Genomic DNA, 24218 nt, shown 5'->3' on the forward strand with positions numbered 1-24218 from the left:
TAGTCATCCGAAATGGCTAACCTGTAGCATGGTTGTCTGGTTTTCTACTAAGTTTTTACTTTGTGTGATAGTTAGTATCACAATATGTTCTATTGTGATATTTTATAGTATATTGTTAGGCTGAAGTAACGACTCAATTCACACAGTAACATTCAGTAAACCGACTTACCGATCTAGTAGCAGTTAAGTCTAGTGATCTGTGAGGTAAAATACAGTTTTTGTACATAGTTTGGTGGCCTTGAAGAGAGGTAACATTGTTTTCAGGTGAATTCTAACAAATAATGTTTAGTTTTAGTTGACAGTTGAATACAAAACAAAACAGCACATCAAATAGTTTTTGAAAACATTAAACATTTATATTCAGTTATCAGGGTAGTGGGAATGGAGGAAAATAAAGGAAAGAGGGAAATGAAAGAGAAGATAAAAACAAATAGCACAGAGAAAAACAGCCTTTATCACATAAACAGACAAGATAATGCATGTACAATAACGATCATCTTTTAACAACAAGAAAGGCATTCAATGCACTAACAAACACACATGCACAAAGCACACACTTTTAAGAAGCCACCAAATGAAGCCCTTCACAGAAGTCACAATAGTTGATTGTCAAAAAAAGTTGTCATTTAAATGCTGCATTATTGTTGCATTTGATGGGCCATATAAACTGTTATCCTATTTTGTTGTGTCCTTGCTTACAAGCAGTAAACATAGCAAGTGAATCCACAGATGTAAGCAGATCAAGGTAATAGAAAACACAAATAAAAAATATTTTCGGCATACAATTTAGTTACATGCGAAGCTGTAGAAAGGATGTTTATCTTCAGAAATGTGGGCTGACATTCCAAGCACGCACATTGGGACACCATGACACTTAATTTTTCCAAAGCAAAAATTCATTGGGATGCATCATGACGGAAACTGTGATCAGCTGGAATTGTAGTTAAGGCAACCAGAGAGTAAGAAACTCCTGTAGATGGCTGTAGATTAAATTGTATATGTCGCTTTGTGCAGAAAATGAAACCACTATGATTCAATTCACTGAACATTTGATGGCAAAAACGAAGGTTTATCACGTCTACACATTCCAGAAGATTACCTTTCTCCTGCAGCTGTCATGCTGCTGCCCTTTTATTTATTTAAAAAACAACATCAACCTTTTTTTACAACTGTTTTCCCAATATATATATATATTGTTTCAATGTTTGTTTCTAAAGTGTTTGTGTGTTCTTTTGAAATACATTTCCATAACTTTAGACCACTATAAATCATGCAAAAGCATGTTTTCTATTATTGACAACAGAAAGCATAGCCCTCCCTGAGAGCTCCTGAACATGATTGACGATTGTCTTCGGTGAGAGGGTCAAAGTAGCAACCCTTTCATTTTAGATGTGCTTTGTTTGTCAAGTTACAATTCACCTTGTGGCACCTCACACTCCCACAAATATATCCATATAGAAACAATCTCCATCAGCGATCAACAAAATCCAACAAGGCTAAAATGTCAACGTAGAGTCGAGATTGCGGAGTTAAACAGATATTTTTAACGTTTCCTCTTCTGTGTCAAACGATCAGTCAGCTGATATTTTCTATTTTTGAACCAAGTATACATTTTTCATAAGAAAGCTCGATACATTATTCCATATCATTTACATTCAGTCAAAGTTTGTTTGTCTTTGATAACCCTCTTTATAGTTTGAGTGACATGGATTGGGTTGCTCTCCAAACAAATGCACTACAAACTGTTTCCTCAGTGTATGCCACTTTTTTTGACGAATGCTACAGTGTTTCCTCCTCATCCTCAGCTGTCGCAGTCGTAATAACAACAGGCAGATTTTCCTTCAGCGAGATATCGTCCACCTGCTTGGGTCCGCTGTCCTCCGGTTCTTCAGGTATGGATGGGTCCGAGTTACTGATCACGTATCCGGGGAGGGTGGCGTGCATGCCGATCACAGCGGGATCCGTGCTCCGATAAACACGGCTTGAAACCAGCGTGGTGGAGCGTGTGGAAAGTCCCGCCCCCGCCAGGTGGGAGTGGCTGCTGGTGCTGTTGTTGTTGATGCCGACAACTACAGAGCCGTAACGATAGCGACCGCAGACCACCGGGCCCTCCCACTCAAAGGCAAGGTTCCAGCGTGTCCATGTTTTCTTTATTTCTGCCTGGACCTGTGGGATGGGAAGAAGAACAACTATAAATATCACAAATGGTATTGCAAATGATCTATAGAATACTAGAATGTATATGATAGAGCATTATACAGTATGTTGTCATAAACTGGAGCAAGGGTCATATCATGGTTTTTCATCTGTCTGTGCTTATTAGCTTTTATTTGTGCTCATGTATGTGATTTTGTGTCTGTTAATGGGTTTGTAGGCAAGGGCTTTTAACTGGGCATATGTACTTTATATGTGCTGTGAGTCAATTGTTCTTATGTGTTTTTATTCTGCTCATGTGCTTTTGCCTGTGCTTTCTGTTCTTATCTGCTCTTGTCGATAGACCGTTATTCCTAAACCCCAAAAACACGAAAATTCTCAATTATTTAATTTGTTTTACGTTTTCTTTGGTGCAATGTAATCCTTTTTGTTCCACTGCTGTTTCCTTTGTAGTTTAATTTTAGTTAATTGTGATTTTGTCTGTGATTGCACAGTGATTTTGTCTTAGTTTGTGAAGGACTTCACAAACTAAGACAAAAAAGTAGTTTTGGTGCTATATAAATAAAGTCGTGATTAAAATGAAGTCTTAAATCACTTGCCTTCTAGGTCTTTCCCAACAATTGCAATGTTTTGAACTTGTGTTTGTCTTCACACAGAACCATATGTATACAAACGCCACCATTCATATTATAGCAGGTAGCAAACACTAGCTTGATCTTTTTTGCTGGACACAGCTGCCTACTGTTATTTATCCGCAGGTTTATGAAATGCTAAGTTTGAACTGTACCCTCTGCATGGGCTGAATGACTAAAACAATCCATTAACAGAGTAGAGTTGCAGAGTAGGGTGTTATTTGTCAGTATAAGCTGAGACCATTTCACATTACATGAGTCATTTGGTCCAGTGATAATAACAAAATGATAGTTTATGGAGCTCAAAACAAAAAAAATCTGTTCCATTTTGAATAAAAAACAGAGGGTTTACCAAAGTGCTTCACAATGAACATAACATTATAATAAAATATAATATTACAAGAATAGATAAAAGGCATGCATAAGAATAGATAAAAGGCACACATAAGAATAGATAAAAGGCACACATAAGAATAGATAAATATAATAAAAAACTGAAGTTTAATACAAATTGTTTCAGATAGTGGAGCGAGATCAAATGAAAAGAGCTGTCATATTCTCTAAGGCAAGAACTTGGAAGTATGAAAAAGGAAAAGAAGCTAATGGCACACTACATTTCAGCCAGAAGCTCAATTATGCGTGTCACTTATGTAATTATACCCTTTTTGAATGGCTACGTTTTATTTAAACTAAAGTGTAATTAAAGCACTTAATTCGCTTTAGTTTCTCAGTATTTTGGGTTTTAATTTGTGAGCAGATGCATTTGGAAAAAATCGATTCACTCACCTCTCCGTTGCAGTAGCAATATATAATGGACACAAAGAAACCCTGAAAGGGAGAGATTGAATTACAAGTTGGGAGCTCAGATGTCAGTGGAAGCAAGTGAGAAGAAATGTCACATACAGATTATCACTACAGTTGACCAAATGTCATTCTTACAATTCACTATCTATTATCCATCAAAGATGATAAGTAAGGTAAAGGGCACCAACTATGTATTCGCTTCAAACAGTGCTTATCTTATTTTTAAAAAAAGAAGACAGAAATGTTAGCTCCTTTGGCTGTGGCTGTTTTGACCTGTTTCACCTTGTGTTCCTGCCTCCAAGCACGATAAGAAGTTAAAGGAGAGAAATGGTGTCTTTGTGACAATGATGGGTTATGGGAAGGTGTGTGCCCATGTATGTGAGGTTTTACTTTGGTGTGTAACTGACTTGCTGAACGTCATTGCTGGTGAGAGGCAATCAGGCAGTGGCTTTCTGAGAACTTAAATCAACACAGTGAACGAAAATGCATCTTAATAATAAGAATATTGCTGTTGCTTGATCCTCATTTAAAGCTCACCTATTATACTATATTTGAACAATATATTATAGGGCCGTATCTATACAAAACACGTCTCTGAAGTGTTTTGCTCAAATTACCAAACAGATCACCCATTGTGGCCATGCCTCATACCCCTCTATTTCAGCTCTGTTACGAAAGTGCTGATTCTGGGTCTGGCCTTTTAAATGTAACCCGACCTGCTGCTGGCCACGCCCCTTTCCGCATGCAAGCAGTGAGCTATGTGAAGAGAAGGCTGTTTAACGGCAGAAACTCAGCTAAACGCTGTGGTGATTAAACGCCATATTATGTTCCAAACCACATCAAGCATTATTTCTGAAACAGTATGGAGCTCAAACGCATAATAGGTGACCTTTAAGTTTACAACTAGTCAGAAAATGTAATTTGTTTCTAGTAAGTTCTATTACAATTTAATATATATATAGAACAAACAAATATTAATGTGGAAAAAGTTATTGAAAAATAGGTTCTTTATCAAAGTATGTTTAACAACATAAAAAGTAAGTAGAAAAAGACTGAAACCCTGCATCTATTTATATTACTTTATTATACAGCTTTGTTGAATACTTGATACTCATTCGTCAATTGGAAATTCTACTAAGGTAAAGCAGACTGTTGCTATGGACTCTCGGATCACGGATCATATGCAGTCTTAACAATCTGCAGGAAGAAAGTTCGGTCAAAGTTTAACATCAGCTGTGTCCAAAAAAACACATACATTTATTGTAACTCCATCAGAAAACACTGGAATAATTTAGAATATTGAGACCATGAAAAAAGAGAGTCATTATGAAGGAGATTCATTGGAAAGGAAACCACTTTCCTCCATTCCTCTCGCTATAATGACCCTTAATATACTCTCGAGAAAAAGCCATTGGGTCCAGGCTGCATTTGTGAGTACAACCTGAAAGATACGTATATATCAAAAACCTAAAACATGAAGGCTGTAACATAAATTGCTGACTTAACCTTAAACCAAGATTCAACCCTTTTGATTTATGTTGCGGGAACTTGCATTTTTCTCCTAAAAAGCAAGATGGTCCCCACATTGTGACTGTGTTTAACAAGCCCATGTCCCCATAACATCAGTTAAACAAGTGTACACACACATCTTGGTTTGAACAATTTTTTGATAATTTAGGGATCTACAATTCTTATGGCCCATGAGTGCTATGATTAAAAAAATCAGTTTGTCACACTGAAATTGTTAATGCCAGGTGTCAAAGTACAGGAATTTCAATTGCAGAAATAGAAATATTGCAATTCTGAAAGAACTGAGCATCCATGAATGGTGGCTTTTTTTAGCTGAGGCTTGGAAGAAAAAGATAGGCTTGTGTCACTAATGTATGCACACATAAAAAAAATTGTTTTGATGAGATTTCAAAAGCTTATCAGAGAGAACACACTGCCGACTTCCCAACTCTGATGGGAAATGATTTGAAGCTTCCCAAAGGCCAACTTTTTTGTGTAAATGGGGAAATGTGTTACTGTGCTGGCATCATGACATAATTCTACCAGCACTGTGTCGGTATCATATCACGTTGCCAACAGCAGCTCACAATGTCCAGATTTCCCCAGAGGGGGCACCATGCCAAAAGGAAGCTCAGTTTGTTTGACTGCACAAACACATTCGAGGAAACATCTCTTGTGACACTGAACAAGCAGGTGCGATGTTCACACATGCACCAATGGTGTGTGAATGTGTCTGAATGTTAGCTTCCCTGAGCAATTGGCATCTTGTATGAATGGGTGTGAATGATGAATGTATAGCGGTGTGAGGGGTCGGAAACACCTGAAAAGCACTATATAAAATGCAATCCATTTACTTTTTAAACAGGACTAGACCCACTGTTACCTCTGTGATGGACTTCAACCCCTCACTACAAGCCTTGCACAGCTCGATATCACTGTTTCCCCATGGTATTGACTGCTGAGCAAATAAAATGTAAAGAGTATGAGGTGCTTAAAACTCACTGATTTAAAGTCAATGTATCCCGTGGCATTAAAGGAGTCATATTAAAGGTGGGGTAGGTAAGTTTGAGAAACCGGCTCGAGATACACTTTTTGTTATATTCCATGGAATGCTCTTAACATCCCGATAGCAATGAATATCTTAAGTGCTTTGACAAAAAATCCATAAAAAAATGTCATCTGTGGAAGCCGTAATACTGTAAAAAGTACGACCAATCATTTTACCCGGCCCGGCTAAAATAACTGGATGGCCTACCTGCCTGTCAGCCTTCCATCTGTGCACAAACTTATCTCGTGCCCTCATTGGTCATGTGCGCGTTCGTGTGTGTTGGAGGAGGGGCTCTATAAGGAAGTGGCAGATTTTCTCCGGTTGTGTATTTTCAAATTCTAGCGATCTCGAGCCGGTTTCTCAAACTTACTACCTTTAAGGTTGGTTTGTGCTTCTTTTTTTTTTTTTGCACAATTTGAATTAACAAATTACATAATATACAGTATAGCAAAAGGCATAAAAAAACACTGAGCATAATTGAAGACTCCAGCTAAATAATGTTAGAATTCACAATCTTATTGAAAATACAAGATCAATACACAAATGAATATGGTTTCATTAGTGATGGAATTTAATAATTGGGAAATATGCATCAAGACAGTCAGACAATGAATTACTACTTAAGCCACAGCTGCCGAAGAGACGGCAGGCTACACTGGACGAGTGGTGTAAAACTCTGAATATTCTGAGTCATAGAAATACTATTAGCCGCATCCCTCTGGAGAAGAGTATAACATTTGAGAATTTGTCCTTACAATTCAATCTGGCTTCGTAAATGTAGCAACATGAGCTACAACATAGTCGGTCATTGTTGTTATACTAAACTAGATCTTTGGAACCAAACAAAATTAAAATAATTTGAATGTAATCAAGTATTGTCCAATGCAGAAACAAAAGTAGTAGCATCGTCTTTGTGCTCCTCTCCAACTTTTCCCATTTTCGTATTTTGTACATATTTCTTTTACTTTTGCCGTTTTACTTTTAACATGGTTCGCAACATGCTAGCCGACCGCACCTACTCTGCCATACAATATAGCAGAGAGGAACTTTTCCAATTGCGAAACTTCGTGGACAATATTAACCCTCCGACAAACAATGGAGATTCACCATGGCTACCTGTTGCTGTTCTACCTGAGAGACGCAAGAAGAAGACAAAGCGGGGATGCCGGGCCGGGTTGCTGGTCAGACTGAGAAAACGAGAAAATCGGCCCCCTCTTCCGAGTATTCTTCTGGCTAATGTTCAATCCATTGAAAATAAGCTAGATGAACTCAGAAGCCGGATTGCTTTTCAACGGGACATTAAGAACTGTAACGTGTTAATTCTCACTGAGACTTGGCTCAACCCCGCTATCCCGGACTCCGCTATTGTCCCTGACGGATTCTCTATTTTTCGTCAGGACCGGACTGCTAACTCGGGGAAAAGTAAGGGAGGCGGTGTGTGTGTAATGACTAACAACAACTGGTGCTCAGATGTGAAGATTATTTCATCGGACTGTTCCGCACAGCTAGAGCACCTCATGATCTCATGTCGGGCCTTCCATCTGCCGAGGGAATTCACATCTGTTGTGATAACAGCAGTATATATCCCGCCGCAGCCACTCGCCGACAACAACACGGCACTCGATCAGCTGTTTGGGTTTATTGATAAAACCGAGACTTCACGGCCAGATGCGGCGTTCGTTGTGGCCGGAGATTTCAACACCGCCAACATGAAGAAGGTTTTGCCAAAATATTACCAACACATCAACTTCCCGACGCGCGGGGGAAACATACTGGACCATGTTTATTCCCCTTTCCGGAATGGATATAAGGCTCTCCCTCGCCCTCCCTTCGGCAAATCAGACCATATCTCACTACTGTTGTTGCCTGCTTACAAGCAGAAACTTAAAAGGGACAGACCGATAACAAGGACAGTACAACGATGGAGCGAGGAGTCAGATTCAGCACTGCAGGATTGCTTTGCATCTACGGATTGGAGTGTGTTTGAGGACAATAACATCAACACACACACGGACACTGTCATCTGCTACATTGGGAAATGCATCGATGACGTGGCACCGAAGGTTTCTGTACGGACATTCCCAAATCAAAAGCCCTGGGTAAACGGTGAGGTGCACGGCAAACTGAAAGCGCGCACTCTCGCGCACACAGCGGGAGATTTGGAGGAGTACAGGAAGTCTAGGTATGATCTCCGGAGAGCAATTCAAAATGCAAAGAGACAGTACAAAGACAAGGTGGAATCTGACTTCAAAGGCTGTAACACTAGGAATATGTGGGCGGGACTAAGGACAATGACTGACTACAAAGGAGCAGCGGGGGGTGCTGCGGGAGTGTCTGCGTGCGCATCTCTCCCAGATGAGCTAAACAGTTTTTTTGCACGCTTTGAGAGCAGCCAGGCTGTGGAGGTACAGAGGGACCAGGAGCTACACTGCCCTTTTGTTTTAAATAGGGCAGATGTGTGTAAATCCTTTAAAAGGGTTAACCCACACAAGGCTCCTGGACCTGATGTCATCCCTGGCCGTGTTCTCAGGGTGTGTGCAGTTCAGCTGGCAGAGGTGTTCACAGACATCTTCAACAGGTCCCTGCTGCAGTCTGTAGTCCCCACATGTCTTAAACACTCCACCATCATTCCTGTCCCCAAAAAGACAATCATCACCTGCCCCAACGACTACCGCCCAGTAGCACTCACCTCCATCATAATGAAGTGCTTTGAGCGGTTAGTCAAATTATTCATCACCTCCTCCCTCCCTGAATCTCTGGACCCCCTGCAGTTTGCCTACAGAGCAAACAGGTCCACAGACGACGCCATAGCCCTCACCCTCCACACTGCCCTCTCACACCTGGACCCGAAGAACAGGAACACATATGTGAGAATGCTGTTCATTGACTACAGTTCAGCATTCAACACCATTGTGCCCTCCAAGCTGGCCATCAAGCTCAGAGACCTCGGGCTCAACAGCGCCCTCTGTGACTGGATCCTGAACTTCCTGACGGGCAGACCCCAGGCAGTGCGGGTGGGAAATATCACATCCTCCACCCTGATTCTCAACACCGGTGCCCCTCAAGGCTGCGTGCTCAGCCCTCTCCTCTACTCCCTGTTCACCCACGACTGCGTGGCCACACACAGCTCCAACACCATCGTGAAGTTTGCTGATGACACGACCGTCATCGGCCAGATCACAGACGATGACGAGACGGCGTACAGAGAGGAGGTCGAAAACCTGACATCTTGGTGCCAGGAGAACAACCTCCATCTCAACATCAGCAAAACTAAGGAGCTGATTGTGGATTACAGGAAGCAGCAGGGAGAGGGACACGCCCCCATCGCCATCAATGGGACTACGGTGGAGAGAGTCAAAAGCTTCAGGTTCCTTGGGGTCCACATCACTGAGGACCTGACATGGTCTCTTCACACCACCACCATCACCAAGAAAGCTCGACAGCGGCTCTTCTTCCTCCGCAGGTTGAGGAGGTTCAAAATGGATTCCAGGATACTCTGCAACTTCTACAGGTGCACGATAGAGAGTATCCTCACTGGCAGCATGACGGCCTGGTACGGCAGCTGCACCGACCTCGATCGTAAGGCTTTACAGAGGGTGGTGAAAACTGCACAGCACATCACCAGGACGGAGCTGCCATCCATGGAGGACCTTTACTCCCAGCGGCTCAGGAAGAAATCACTACGGATTATCAAAGACCCCCATCACCCCAGCCACAAACTGTTCTTTCTGTTGCCGTCTGGCAGACGTTACCGCAGCATCCTGGCAAGGACAAGAAGATTCGGAGACAGTTTCTTCCCGCGGGCAGTGAGACTGTTAAAAAATTGAACTGTTGAAACAACTTCAAACATTCAACTGCTACTCAGTAGTTTGTATCTAATACCTAATATATATATATCATTCCAATAACTTGTATATAGACTCATACTGCACTATTCCACATCATAACTTTATTTCATTTTTATAACTATTATTATTTTTGTATTGCTCATGCTCTTATTGTTATTATGTTATGTTATTATGTTGCATTGTTGGAGAAGCCTGTGACATAAGATTTTCAACTGCATAATTACTCTGTAGCTATGTCAGATTGACAATAAAGAACCTTGAACCTTGAGTTATTCTAACTATTAAGTGCGTCAAAAAGCAGGTTAAATATGGTTCCAAGACATATAATATGTAACCAATCAACAATTTGATTAAGATTAGAAATAACAAATGTATGTGTAAAATAAACTTTAAATCCATACAATGCAAATGTTTGTTTGATGCAGTTGATAATCAATGTATTATATGTTATTTTCACACAGGTGCAAGGCCATTGTCACCGGGCACATCCCATGTCTATGCAATTAAGTCTGGTTGTTCATGCTGAGATGGATAGATGATGCATCTGAGCATATTTCTGTCACACCAGGTGGCAGAGTGCAATTTTCGCATTACATTTAGCTTCTGTTGTCTCTGGCCACCATCACAAAGGCTAACAGAATCGTTTTTTGGCTTTAATTAGCAGATATGCACCCACACAGAACTCTCCATCACCACAAATCCTTTTCTGTTCAATTTTCCTCTGTTGCCCTGACATATCATATTTAAACTAGAACATACCTAAATACAAATGAAGGTTTACATTTTTGTTGATTTAAATACAGCTGTCGAATTATAGTGTCGATGGAGCACACATAATTCTCGCTAAAATCTAAGGTTAAAATAAAATAACACATACATGACTTTACAGACTAACTTGTATTCTGTTCCACATTGGAGTCCTAGACCCTTTTAAAAAACGTATTAACACTCATCTCATTTAGTCATTAAAGATAGTCAATATGAGTCATGCTTCCTGTTTGTGAAGATACCACTCGTTGCTTTTAAGTTCTCTTCAGGATTTTGGCCCATTATCCATTATCCTAACTCCTTTCCTCAAACATAGCAGGTGTACAAATGACTCGTACATTTCACTTCAAGCACTCCTTGTATAACCCACTACTCTTGCTCCATTAGACAGACCCCTTATCAAATAGCTTGCCTTGATGGACACTGCCAGCATTTTAAGAAAATATTTTTAATACACTGCAATCTGATTTATAAATATCTGTTCAATCTTATGCCTGAACTTTTATCATGGGCACTGATAATAAAAGGAACGTTTTTTTCCATTTAAGTTTTCAATGTATGCGCTGTCACGGGAAAAATGAAGATGGTTGACAGTGAACAGTTTTCAAAAGATTTTGACACTTTCTGAATATTTATTTATTATGTTGAGAAAAAAGTAATAAGCCATGCAGTTCCCGACCAACAAAATAATGCAAGTCATTTGTATGTTAATGTGATTTTTAGGAGAGGCATAGCAATTTGATGGAGACACGTCTAGTTGAGGTTCCTATTTATATAATCACATTTGGAAAAAAATACAGCTTTTCTGATCTTTTTGTTCCGTTTCCATATTATTCAAGAATGGTATGTGTATGAAAGCTTGTTATTATTTGTCTTATTTGGTTGGTGATGGAACATTTTAAGAGACCCTATTATGCTTTTTGTGTTTTTCTCAATATATAGGTTTTTGTGGAAGTAAATTGTTTGCATGTTTGCAAGGCTAAAATCCTAAAGTTCCCTCCTGAGGGAGTTTCTCTCCCACACTCTCCCCCCCTGCCTGAAAAACTTTGACAAAACTATTTTGTTTACTTCTGTAATATGAAGACATCACTATGTAAGAGAATGTATGAGACAAATAAAGCACTTTTTGAACATTAAAGCATGTAAACATGTCAGGATAGATGCATAAAATACAAATATGGACCTGAAAATTAGCATTTTATGTGCTATTTAACTTTTGATCACAAAAGTTCAGGAAGGTTAAAACAGACGGTATATAAATCAAAATATCCAGATGGATCAAGCCTCTATTTTGTTCCTAGATTCCTTTATGCTTTGTATCTTAAGTATTTTTACAATCCAAACTAAACTTATATTAAAATCAACTGATAATTCCCTTGGCCATGGACAACCAACATTCAGGATTTGAACACCATAAAAAGCAGAAGATTTGCAATTATATATTGCTTTTGGAAATACATTTTCAGAAATTGTTAATTTAATTTACTGTTAATTTATGATAAACACACTTGTGGTCATAATTAATGACACAATTGTAGCTAATTGCTGAATGAACAATGTGCAAAAACCAATCATTTGGCCTGAAAACATAAGAAGCGCCAACAAGCTTGTTAAAAGTGTGAACAAACTACAGTATAATCTGTAGAATTTAAAATGCAGAAAATGAAGAATACTGTTGACTTTAAACCACAATTTCCTGTGGTCTAAGAAAACAAACGTAAGATGGATGGATGTTCTCCATGAACAAGTTTGAATTAAATGAGCAACAGTTAAAAGAGCATGTGAGAATATTTTTGGCTCCAGTAGTGTCATTTCTATTTAATTTCCCCCACGGAATCGCTCTTTTCCTGATTAATTTCATACATTGAGGCAATTTAAGGTCAAACTGAGATTATGGTCATTACAATATCTCATTCCTTTAGGGAAGGAATATAGACTCAACACTGTCAAACATGTTTCATATGTCAAGGTAGAAAATAATGAAGGATTAGATATGAAGTGTAATTAAGTTAATATTTAGAAAAGGTCATGCCTGAAGGTGTTTTGAAATTGCTCACTTAAACTTAGGCAGAACTGAATTATGACACTTAACCAAAGTCATTATGAAGCTGCTTCACCGAATAATGAAGTGCAGTCTTGACTCAGACAGCCACATGCAGAAGATTAAAATGTTAATGAGCAGTGGGAGACATAGAGTATGGTCTGATACTAAATTGACTCTCAATTAATTGTTCAGACACCTTTTTAACATAAATGATGTGCATATGAAGGGTTTTTAATGAGGGAAACCAACTATATATTATAAGAGGAAAACTCTATTTACAGTAAATGAGTATGACTTGGTATATCATGTCTGATCCTGCTTCCAGTGCTGGTGCATCTGTGACTGATACCTCAAAAAGAGTTGGTGTTTGTATAACAATGAAAAAACGAACAAAGCAGATTTTGATGTATTAAGAGGGTTTTTTAACATTATCAGCGAGATAAAATAACAGTTTTCTAACTGGAGTCTGGTTACTTTAAGAAGAGAATAATGAGTTTTGAATCAGCCATATCATCGTAGTTTAAAATGACAGCAACACCGATCGTAGTGCTCTGCCCCGTAACTGTCCAAGTCACATTTTCTTTTCCATTAACGAGTCTTTAAACACTGAGCCCAAACCACATTGCCTTTAGTGTTTACTTCCTGTCTGTCTTCTTCTGCTGATTTTCTGACATCCAGCTCTCTGAGTCTTTTACCTATATCCTTCTCTTAAGCCTTTTTCTTGTTTTGGTTCTTTTTTCTTTTTTTTACTTTAGCCATAATGAATCCTACATTTTGTGCTGTCCAAAAGTGTTAAAGGGCCCATGTCATGCTTTTCCGGTTATTACCCGTCCCCTTGTGTGTTATGAAGGTTTTTATGCATGTAAACGGTCTGCAGAGTCAAACACCCTCAAAGTACACCCTGTAGCGAGTAAAACTCTAACACAGTCTATGCTGCCCCAAAACGCCTCGTTGGAGATTTCTCATTTTCCATTGTTTACTTCCTGGGTACTGTGACGTGTGAATACCCAGAGGCCACACCCTCTGCCAGCATTTCACGAAACAAAGCTTCACAAACCTTTCAGCGATTCATGCCGGATATGTACAGCTTAGGGCACTGAAGAACGATGCTGTTCCTACTTTGTTTGGACCAGCGGGAGATTCGGGTACACAACCTGTAAGTATTCATTGTTGTTTGTGTATTTATGATGTTTAAAACAAACAAGGTATCTACCATGACTGTTTAAATGGGTAAACGTTTTTCGGGCTGCTAAGTTGGGATCGCGGAGAAATGCTCTCCGCAGACCCATTCTCACAGCGTTATAAACCTTTTTCTTACTCAATATCAAGCCACACTTATTGTTTTTACTTCGGCTGTGAGTGTTTGTGTGTGATCAGGATGAGTTTCGCTTGTTCTCGCTGTATCGCCGACCCGGAAGCCTGTCCGCTCCTCGCAGCAGATCGCAGCAACGAGCCTCGCAACGAGCCTCGCAACGAGCCTCGCAACGAGCCTCGCAACGTCCTGACCAATCAGAGCACACTGGGCTCACAGGGAGGGGGGGGCAGGAGCTCCAACAAGCCGTTTAGGACAGAGAGTGAGTACCGGTTAATACACATACTTTACAGAGATGCTGTATGAGAAACCAATGTGAGTTTGGAAAATTGCACAGTATAAATCTATTTTAGTATACCTCAACAATGGAATTATGATCAGTAGAAATGGCCATGACATGGGCCCTTTAAAATGAATATAAAAAAATGGACCGGACTTCTTTCTGCGGATTGCTATGACTGCACATGGTCCTTTGATCAGAGCATCCCTAGTGGTGGTCTGCTATCGGAAAAGAGAAGACCACTGAATGTCCGTATTGAACATCAGAATCGAGTATTCAACCTAGCTGTATGATAACGAACACTAGTTAAATACATGTCATTTAACTGAAACTTTTATCCAAAGCGACTTAAATACAATTCAATACCAGGGGCTGGGTTCGAACCAATGACCCACACAATGGTCCCCATAGTTGCATATTAATTGCATGATTTAAATGTTGATAAACTGTATATTTACAGCAATTGGAGTGGTTACTATACTGATGATGAAATGTGCTTTAAATGACGCACTTCAGTAAAAGGACATGAATTCAGTGTACTACCTGATCTTTGAATGCGAGGACCAACCTTGACTTGGCCTGCTTGCGTAAGCACTTCCTGAAGGTTAAAGGCAGACTTTTCACATAAATTCAGCAACCAATAAGCAAGTGTTATTAATTAAAAAGAAGAGAGTACCTGAAAGGAGTTGAAGAACAGCTCACAGTACATGCGGACTTCCCAGCTCAGGCCCTCGATTGTATAAGGCCCCACAAAGATGATGTAGTGGATGCCAAACACCAGCACTAGTACAAGGGTGGACTTTGCCAGTTTCCTGTAGAGACGTAAACACACAGGTAGTAAACACGTATACAGGGCAGTGCTGACTTGCTTTGGACTTGTGTGGTTTTATTGGTGAGATAGAGACTAAGACCAATGCTTTTTTTTTATTATGCTGCTTCCAAAACGTATTCGTTCAGAGAAGACACAGGAGAAAATGTCCAAAATACACATTTAGCTGTTTCTTTGTATGTGTTTGCCACTGCCTAATTCCCCTAAATTCACCAATCGTTAGTATTAGAGGATGCCTCATTTGTAACAAACTTCAAAATGTTCAAAACAACAATTCAAACACATTTTTTTATTTTACGTTTAACACTAGAACCGCCAACGGGTACATTTTACCCGCAGCTGTTTCTTGATTGTATGTAACTTTTTTTCAATAGAATATTCAAATCTCCCAGTCTGTGACTTTTCCTGAACGTGTGTTATGTAGCACCCTCTGTTGTTAAAAATTGTTGCTATTTATACCCATCAGCGCCAGCGGGTAATGTTTACCTTATAGAAAATGCAGTGATTTTCGCGCTATTGATCTTGCACGTAAACATAAACATGACGTGTTGCTATAGCAACGCCTGTTGTTTACTTCGGTTCCTTATAGATAGATAAATAGATAGATAGATAGATAGAGAGACACTTTTAGCGATATTTTATACTTCATGCTATCTGCACAAACTGCACAAAAGTCCTCCAACTCATACGACCAAATAGGTCGATTGTTCAGCAGCTTATTACGACCTATAGTCACGTTTTAAAGTTTAGCACCTCTAGTGGTCGTGTAAGAAACAACAATTTGCGGCAATTGCAAATGCTCCGGAGGGTCGTATATTCACAAATAACCCTCTGGAAAATCCTAAATTGTAGAATAGTTTGGCCATTAAAATGCTTTTTTATTAGATTTCTAGCGAGAAGTGTATATTGTACTTGTAAAGTTAGCGTCAACCTTCACCGGGTGAAAACAGTATTTCCGGTCTCGAAGTTTCCATAATAAAACCGTATTCCCCTCACTGTCAAATGATTTAACAGTGATATCTGCCGTACTCATCCACTAAAAAACATCAGTTTATCCTTGTTAATTACACAACATTAATTGGTTTAAATTGTGTACACTGCTTTTGTGTTTTTCCCATAGGTTTTCCCCTTTCGATTCTGAGAGACCAATTTATTTTTTCAGAGGTTTTGATAATCCTCAGCTATCGTTGAAGCTCGGTGATTGGATGTTTTAGCCGCAATGCACGTTGGGATATGGTGTTTATGCGATATAAAATCCGAAAACTTAAAAAAAATAAAATAATAATAATACTTTATTCCGAGTGTGCTTGCTTTTCTCTTTGAAAGTCATCACATAACGGCATTGTAATACACGGTTCGGCTGCATTACATATTACACATCTGCCCTGATTAGAAGACCTTTGGACAAACTGGAATAAATGCCGCCGACACTGAATATGTGGCGTGGATCATAAATATATCAGCAATTAAACAACATCTTCCATTTTTCTTCACACAATACGTCTCCTTGCAGTATCAATAGTAATTCGGCTGACTTTTATATTTGATCCGATTGGTAGATAGGCTATATTTACACCATAACGGTGCAGAGCTGATAATTCTTTGAATTAAAGAATGTAAATACTGAGTTGAGAGAATAGTCAGGGGTTTTGGGTGATGGGAGACACATCTATGGAATCAGAATCTCAATAGCTTACCATTAAATGACGGATATACCTCAGATATTAATGTGTAGAACTACAATATGTGAAATAATATAGCAATATCCTGTAAAATTATGTGAAAACATGAATAAAACTACACATCTTCAGATGTTATACATACATAAGTGTCCTACACTAATAATACAAAGTTATTATGGCATTGTATGCTGTGTGTTATTTGTAACATCTTACGTGTATAATTTATTGTGTTAACACTGTAAACTTGACAGTTTTTTAACCCGCACCGCCTAGTGGTTAAAGCACGTTATTGAATATTTGTATTGAATATGTTATATTTGATGAAAACATTTAAATATTAAGAGTAGCCAACATACAAAATAGGGGGAAAGTAGAAGGTCAATGATAGAAATATAGAATAGAAAATATCAAGAAGATACTGTAGTGATCTCTACAATAAAATAGCTAGTGGAGGACGTCCAAAGATATTAATAGGAGGATGTGCAAAACAGACAAACTAATAAGGCTTTATTTAAACATTAAATAATACTTTAAGTTAAGGTCTTCTTTTGAATAAGAAAAAAACGTTGGGGGTATCTAGAGATAAATATTAAGCCTGACAAAGTACTTAACGTCTACTATATTGCATAGTTTATTTTGGCACTTGACAATCACCTTCCCTGAATTTTACTCAGGTGCCTAAAGTCTGCTTTAACCTGATAAGCCCTGAGCCTGTTTTTCAGGTATCAGGCTCAAAAATGACATTCCCAGAACAAATGATCATATCTTTCCTTCTAAAAGGGTTAAATTAATAAAAAAAAAATTCTCAGAAATAATTTAAAAGGGACACACTGCAAGTTTATTTCCCAAAGCCTATCACAGCTTTTCGGTATTTTGCTGATCCAGCAAGCTTATTCACACATCTAATTTAAAAAGTGACAGATGTTCAAATTTGTGTTGTTAAAATCATTTTCTTCTCTAAGGACTTTTACCCAGATGAGTCATAGGTACAACATATTTTTTGTTGAGGTGTTGTCAATATTTTGGAAATTCTACATTATTAGAACAACTTTGTGTTACTCCACAAGTGCATTTAGGAGTGTTTTTGTTTAAGGGTGGAAACACAAACAATCTGTCCAAACATCTGGCGAGATTGGACCATATTCAGGTAGAGAAATGCAGTTTTTTGACTTCCAAAACTGGTAGTTCTGTTGCCCCATATCCAGGGCCGACCCTAGACACTGGCGAACTAGCCGCTCGCCTAGGGCGCCAGATCTGGAGGGGCGCTGCGCTGGGAGAAAAAAATAATAATTAATTTAAAATTGTTATTCTGCCTAATTCTCTGCTCTTGATGTAATACATTTACATTAATAATTGAATAAAGTAAACACCCTTTGCACCACGGGCCGGCAACATTTTGCATTTGCCCTGTACGATGTGCGCTGTAAGGGATGAAAGTGGGGGATGTTGACTTATCAGGCGACCGCAGCTCACAGCCAAAGTGCGAGCGAGCCTCCGAGGGAGCAAGAGAGAGAGAGAGAGGGCGCGCGTGCATCGGTACCGCGGATTGTTGTTGGATTGAGGCTGATATCTACAGCTCAGTGAGGTAAAGGACTCTGAGTGTTTAGATAGTTCACTTTAGTCTTATCTCAGTGGGTCTCAAACGGTTTGGTCACAATTTATGTAAACAAATATTTCCAAGGCACACCTTTATAATTATTAGGATAAATAAAAACAGGTTTGAAATCATTCCAATGTATACTATAGGACAGTAAACCAAAAATATCGTTTAAAACTGGAGATATTAAAAAATATGCATGAATAAATAAATGTTAACTAGATAAAATAAGATATGTTATCATAATCTCGCTTAGGGCACCAAAATGTCTAGAGCCGGCCCTGCCCATATCGAGTACCGGTACCACTTTACGTATATTATGTATGCTAGCAGCCTTTAAACCATAAACGGAGTTCAATAAATTACAGAAGCGTGGGTTAATGATTAAAGATAACATTTGTTTTTAATTTCCATCATCACATTAGTCTGTTAATATTTGTACATAAAGCCATTTTAATTCTGATGCCAATTTCTTACGTTTTTCCCTATAAATAACAAAAAGAACCGATAAAAATACAGTTAAAGTACCGGATCGATAAGCAGTATCATTAAGAGTAGTAGTACTGTTAAAAGAATAACCGATAACGATAACCCAACCCTATACAAGAAGCAACAGGTGTCGCATGTGCACAGTGATCCTTTCAAGGAATATCTTTATAAACCAAAGATTTGTCAAATCTTAAACTTTTTAACTTATTTAAATGATCTTTGTGTCAATGCCAAGCTTCCATCAATAAGGGAAGCTAAAGCTTGGTCCTCCTGAGAAAAAAATACAGTTCTTAATTTTCTTCTTTTAATTTATGGAGACCATCTGGCTTGTATTTAACAGCAGCTCGGGGCATGCAATCAACCTGACAGGAGTGGAAAGTTCTGATTAAAAAGCAGTGTTTTTTTTCAGTTGAAATAATGATTTATCAACTGGGAATAGAGTGCTGGGAATGTAGGAAGTCATGTGTAAAGTCCATGGAAATGTCAACAACTCAAGGCAAAAATAAAATCCCCTCAAAAAGGTTATCATCTTTTTTGGAGAGCAATTGTGACGAGACTAGAAAATGCATTTCCTGCAGAAAATGCGTGCGAATGCTGTAAACTGTGAACTTTTGTGGCTGAATTTAGCTGAAAATGCAGAAAAAGCTGAATATTTTATTAGCTGAATGGTAGCTGCTTTTAGCTACAAAAACCAAGTAAGTGTGTTGCTGAACTTAGCGGAGAAATGCTATAAATAGCATTCGCACTAATTAAAGCTTGCTTTTGTTTGTTTCTTAAACTGCATTTGAGTCCTGATATTCCCCATTCCTGACACATATATTACATTACATTGCATTTAGCTGACGCTTTTATCCAAAGCGACTTACAATAAGTGCATTAGACCAGGAAGATACAAACTTGAAGAAAACAGAATCATATAAGTACATCAGGTTTCATAGAGCCAAAACATTTCAAGTGCTACTCAACTGGCTTTAGATAAGCCAGTCCTTTATTAGTATATAAGTGCTTTGTTAGTAATTCTATCGCTCGAAGTGGAGTTGAAAGAGATGAGTTTTCAGTCTGCGCCGGAATATGTGTATACTTTCTGCTGTCCTGATGTCAATGGGGAGCTCATTCCACCATTTTGGAGCCAGGATAGCAAACCAACTGTCACGATCTGTCTGTGTTGTGTTTTGTCTTGTCTTTTTCTGTCTTTGGTTTCCTGTTTTATTTTGAAAAGTGTTCACACCCTGTCTGGCCTGTTGCTTTCTGCCTGTTTTCCCTCCTACCTGATTACCCGATTGTGTTCACCTGGTGCCCCTGTGTTTTCTCCTCCCTCCTCACCTGTGTCTTGTTTGTGTGATTAGTCTTGTGTGTATTTTAGTTCTGGTTTTTCTGTCTGTCATTGTTAGATCCTTGTTTGTCTTTGACTGTGTCACAGGGTAGTGTTCTGTTTTCGACATTTAACCTTGGAATAAAGGAATTGTCTTTGAAATCTGCATTTGGGTCCTGCCTGCTTCACTCAACCCTGACACCAACGTGTTTTTGCTGATGGGAACTTGGGTCCCCCTCGCAGTGCGGGTGCAGCGAGCCGTTTGGCTGATGCAGAGCGGAGTGCACGTGCTGGGGTGTATGGTTTAACCATGTCCTGGATGTAGGAAGGGCCAGATCCATGGTACGCCAGTACCAGTGTCTTGAAGTGGATTCTAGCAGTTTCTGGAAGCCAGTGAAGGGAGCGGAGGAGCGGCGTGGTGTGGGAACATTTTGGAAGGTTGAAGAACAGACGAGCCGCTGCATTCTGGATGAGCTGCAGAGGTCGGATGGCACATGCAGGTAGACCAGCCAGGAGGGAGTTGCAGTAGTCTAGGCGTGAGATAACGAGAGCCTGGATCAAAAGTTGCGTCACTTTCTGGGTCAGGAGGGGACGTATCCTTCTGATGTTGTAAAGGGTGTATCTGCAGCAGGGGGTTGTAGCAGCGATGTTTGCAGTGAAGGACAGTTTGTTATCTAGGGTCACACCCAGATTCCTTGCAGTCTGAGTCGGGGAAACAACAGAGGTGCCGATGTTGATTGTTAGGTCAAGGGTGGGACAATCTTTTCCCCGAAGGAAAAGCAATTCAGTCTTGTCAAGGTTGAGCTTGAGGTGGTGAGCAGACATCCACTGACAGATGTCTGCTAGACAAGCAGAGATGCGTGCGACGACCTGGGTCTCTGAGCGGGGAAAGGACAGAATTAATTGGGTGTCGTCAGCGTAGCAGTGGTATGAAAAACCATGCGGGCTATTGACTGATCTGAGCGAGTTTGTGTACAGAGAGAAGAGAAGGGGACCAAGAACAGAGCCCTGAGGGACCCCTGTAGTTAATTGACAAGGGTCGGAATCGGACCCTCTCCAAGTTACCCTGTAGGTGCGGTCTTTGAGGTATGAGGTGAGGAGGGAAAGTGCAGAGCATGAAACTCCAAGTTGTTGGAGAGTGCGAAGGAGGATCTGATGGTTCACCGTGTCGAATGCAGCAGACAGGTCCAAAAGCATGATGACAGAGGAGAGGGAGGCTGCTTTAGCAGTGTGCAGTTCCTCAGAGACAGCAAGGAGAGCAGTTTATGTGGAGTGACCTGCCTTGAAACCAGACTGGTGCGGATCCAGAAGGTTGTTCTGATGGAGATAACAGGAGAGTTGTTTAAAGACAGCGCGTGTTTTTGACAGGAATGGGAGGAGAGAGACAGGCAATAAATATGTTATCAAACTAACAAACTAAGCCTCTCCTGATTGAATTACATTTACCATCTTAGTCATAAACTCAACATTACTGATGATTATTTACTCCACGATATTTCCCACTTTAGTAAATGCTCTTTTGCATTGTTTCAAAAAAAGCTTTGTCAACACCTATAATCTGTCACCAAGTGTCTTTCTACGTACATTTAGGTACCCTTACATTGACTGTTTGATTATTCTGTATACATGAAATGTGTTGTATTCATACATACATTCATCTTCCAGCAAGGTTTCCAGTTTACTGCACCCGATCATTATAATTTATTCTGACATGTAGTCTGCTCATTTACACAGAGCGACCCTGCATGTGGCATCCAGTACAGTGCTTCTCATAGAAAAAAACTCTGTAATTATAATCTTTTATCTGACACATCGATGCCAGCATCAGCATGGAGAATAATGGTGATAATTGCAGATTTGAAATGCTAGAACATATTTTGTGTGTGTATATGTGTGCATGTTTAACCTATGTTGTGAGGAGTTACCACAACATAAATCATTAGGGTTTAGTGTCGGGTTAAGCAAAGTAGTGGATAAGGTTAGGGTTAGTCCATTTGTGTGTTGATTTACTCATTTTGCATGAGCTCTGCATGTGTACTGTATGCGAAATTTGCATGTGGAGAAAAATGTATAATAATGTTAAAACAAGGTGGTCTGCAAATAAGGTAACAACAAAGTTTGTGCAAGAGTGCAAATTCACTTACATCACTTTTGTAAATATGAACAGAACACATTTATAAAACGTATTCTACAAACAGGCAACAATCAAGGGCAACAATCAAGGGCTACAACATAAACATTAAGACATCGCTAAGCAACTGATATGTGTTACTTTGTCACCCTGCTCCCCAACAGCATCCCCTTGCACAAATCTATATGGACATCATCATGCAAAGCCTACATTTGTGAAAATTAAATGTATTACATGTTAATTTAGCACAAATCAAAAGCTACAACTTTGGTAATTGTGGGTAATTAATCTCAACTTAATCTGCATGCTGGTTCCTTTAGATACATTCAGTTGAGTGCAAACCTGTACTGTTTCCTGGTGTCGTATCTCCCTGCGTTTGTCTCTCGAATTTTAGTGGCCAAAACCCGTACGATGTTCACAAACAAGATGAAATTGAGCTGAAACAGAAGAACAGATATAGAAAGCTCTTCATTTATACAGCACATGTAAGTCTTCTTAAGTACTATAACTGTTATTCTTGAAAACAAATCATTTTGTATTGTTAATAACTGGTAGATTAATTTAAGAACATCTACGTTTTCAATCGTGGATCCAAGCATACACAATATATTTATCATTCATTTCATATTCACAAAAACATTATATTACTATAATGTTATGATAATAGATACACAAACATCACACTACATTATCATAATGCTATCAACTTGTGAATAACATAGGTTCACATCTATTTTGGAGATTGTCCAATGATCACATGTTTGTTAGTATCACGCTACTAGATTGAAAACTAGATTAACATATCAATGATTTATATATTTACTTCTGCTTTATATTGCAGTAAAAATAACTATACTACGGTAAATAACTTTCTAAGAAATAATCCCCTATTTTCAAGTCAATTCCAGTCTTAGATGGCTACACTTTGATTTTGTGAACAATGGTAGCTAACAATCTTATGAGGTGGACCCATGCCCCGAAGTGACCTATTGTGGTTTTTTGTGGAGTCACTTACATTTTCCAAGTACCAAAAACAAACATTTTTATTTTATTTTGACAAACTTTATTGAGGCTGAATCAAAGTGATTTTCAAAATTGCAAATTGAGGCTTCCATTGGCCCCAGAATATATCTATCATCCTTTCAATCCTTTGTTGGATGTGAGTATAGTATCAATTATAGCTTCCGATTACACATGATGCCAGGAACAACAGAATCCAAACCAAAAATAGATTTATTTTATGAATTTGTCTACAATCTATATGCATTTTGCTCCTCTGCAAATGCATATAGTGTTATAGTCAGTTCTTAAACACTTTCTTATATATCCTTCATTAAATGTACTTTGGTGGTTTTAAATGATTGCCTTATACATTTGAATAAGAAAGTGCTTTTTGAACCTGAAAACCCAGAAAATATTTGAATACAGTATGTGTTAGAATTAAACAGTATTATTAACACTGTGAACTCACATACAGACTTGCAATTGCTTTCCAAATATGTGTCATTGCAGTAGTTGATGACTCTTACTGCAATATGATTACATCTTTGTAAATAAAATAAAACCATGCACACGACAGACAGAACTTATCTGATGCATGTTCAATTTCTATAAATATGACTATGTGACAGATTCCCGGCATTTCATATACTAACGTATTCATCTATTTTGAATTGCCTGTCTCTCTTGGGTGATGTGAACCAGAAAAAGAGATATAAACATCACGCTGTCTATCGCTTGTAAATTAATGTTTTGTCCTTTCAATTTGTCTCCAAATAT

At 39.0% G+C, this 24218-nt stretch overlaps 1 protein-coding gene across 1 annotated transcript in view; it reads right to left on the reverse strand.

Moving 5' to 3' along the window:
* Positions 1-433: 433 nt before the first annotated feature.
* pth2ra (parathyroid hormone 2 receptor a) overlaps positions 434-24218 on the reverse strand; it is a gene marked incomplete at its 5' end in the record, with an annotated part of 84415 nt that continues 60630 nt past the window's right edge. Inside the window, 4 exons of the mRNA XM_034134196.1 lie at positions 434-2166; positions 3573-3614; positions 15076-15211; positions 22782-22876. Of these exons, the coding sequence (XP_033990087.1) occupies positions 1780-2166; positions 3573-3614; positions 15076-15211; positions 22782-22876 (660 nt within the window). The remainder of the gene's footprint in view (positions 2167-3572; positions 3615-15075; positions 15212-22781; positions 22877-24218) is intronic.

This window comes from Trematomus bernacchii, unplaced genomic scaffold (assembly GCF_902827165.1).
Source record: "Trematomus bernacchii unplaced genomic scaffold, fTreBer1.1, whole genome shotgun sequence".
Classification (NCBI taxonomy): domain Eukaryota; kingdom Metazoa; phylum Chordata; class Actinopteri; order Perciformes; family Nototheniidae; genus Trematomus; species Trematomus bernacchii.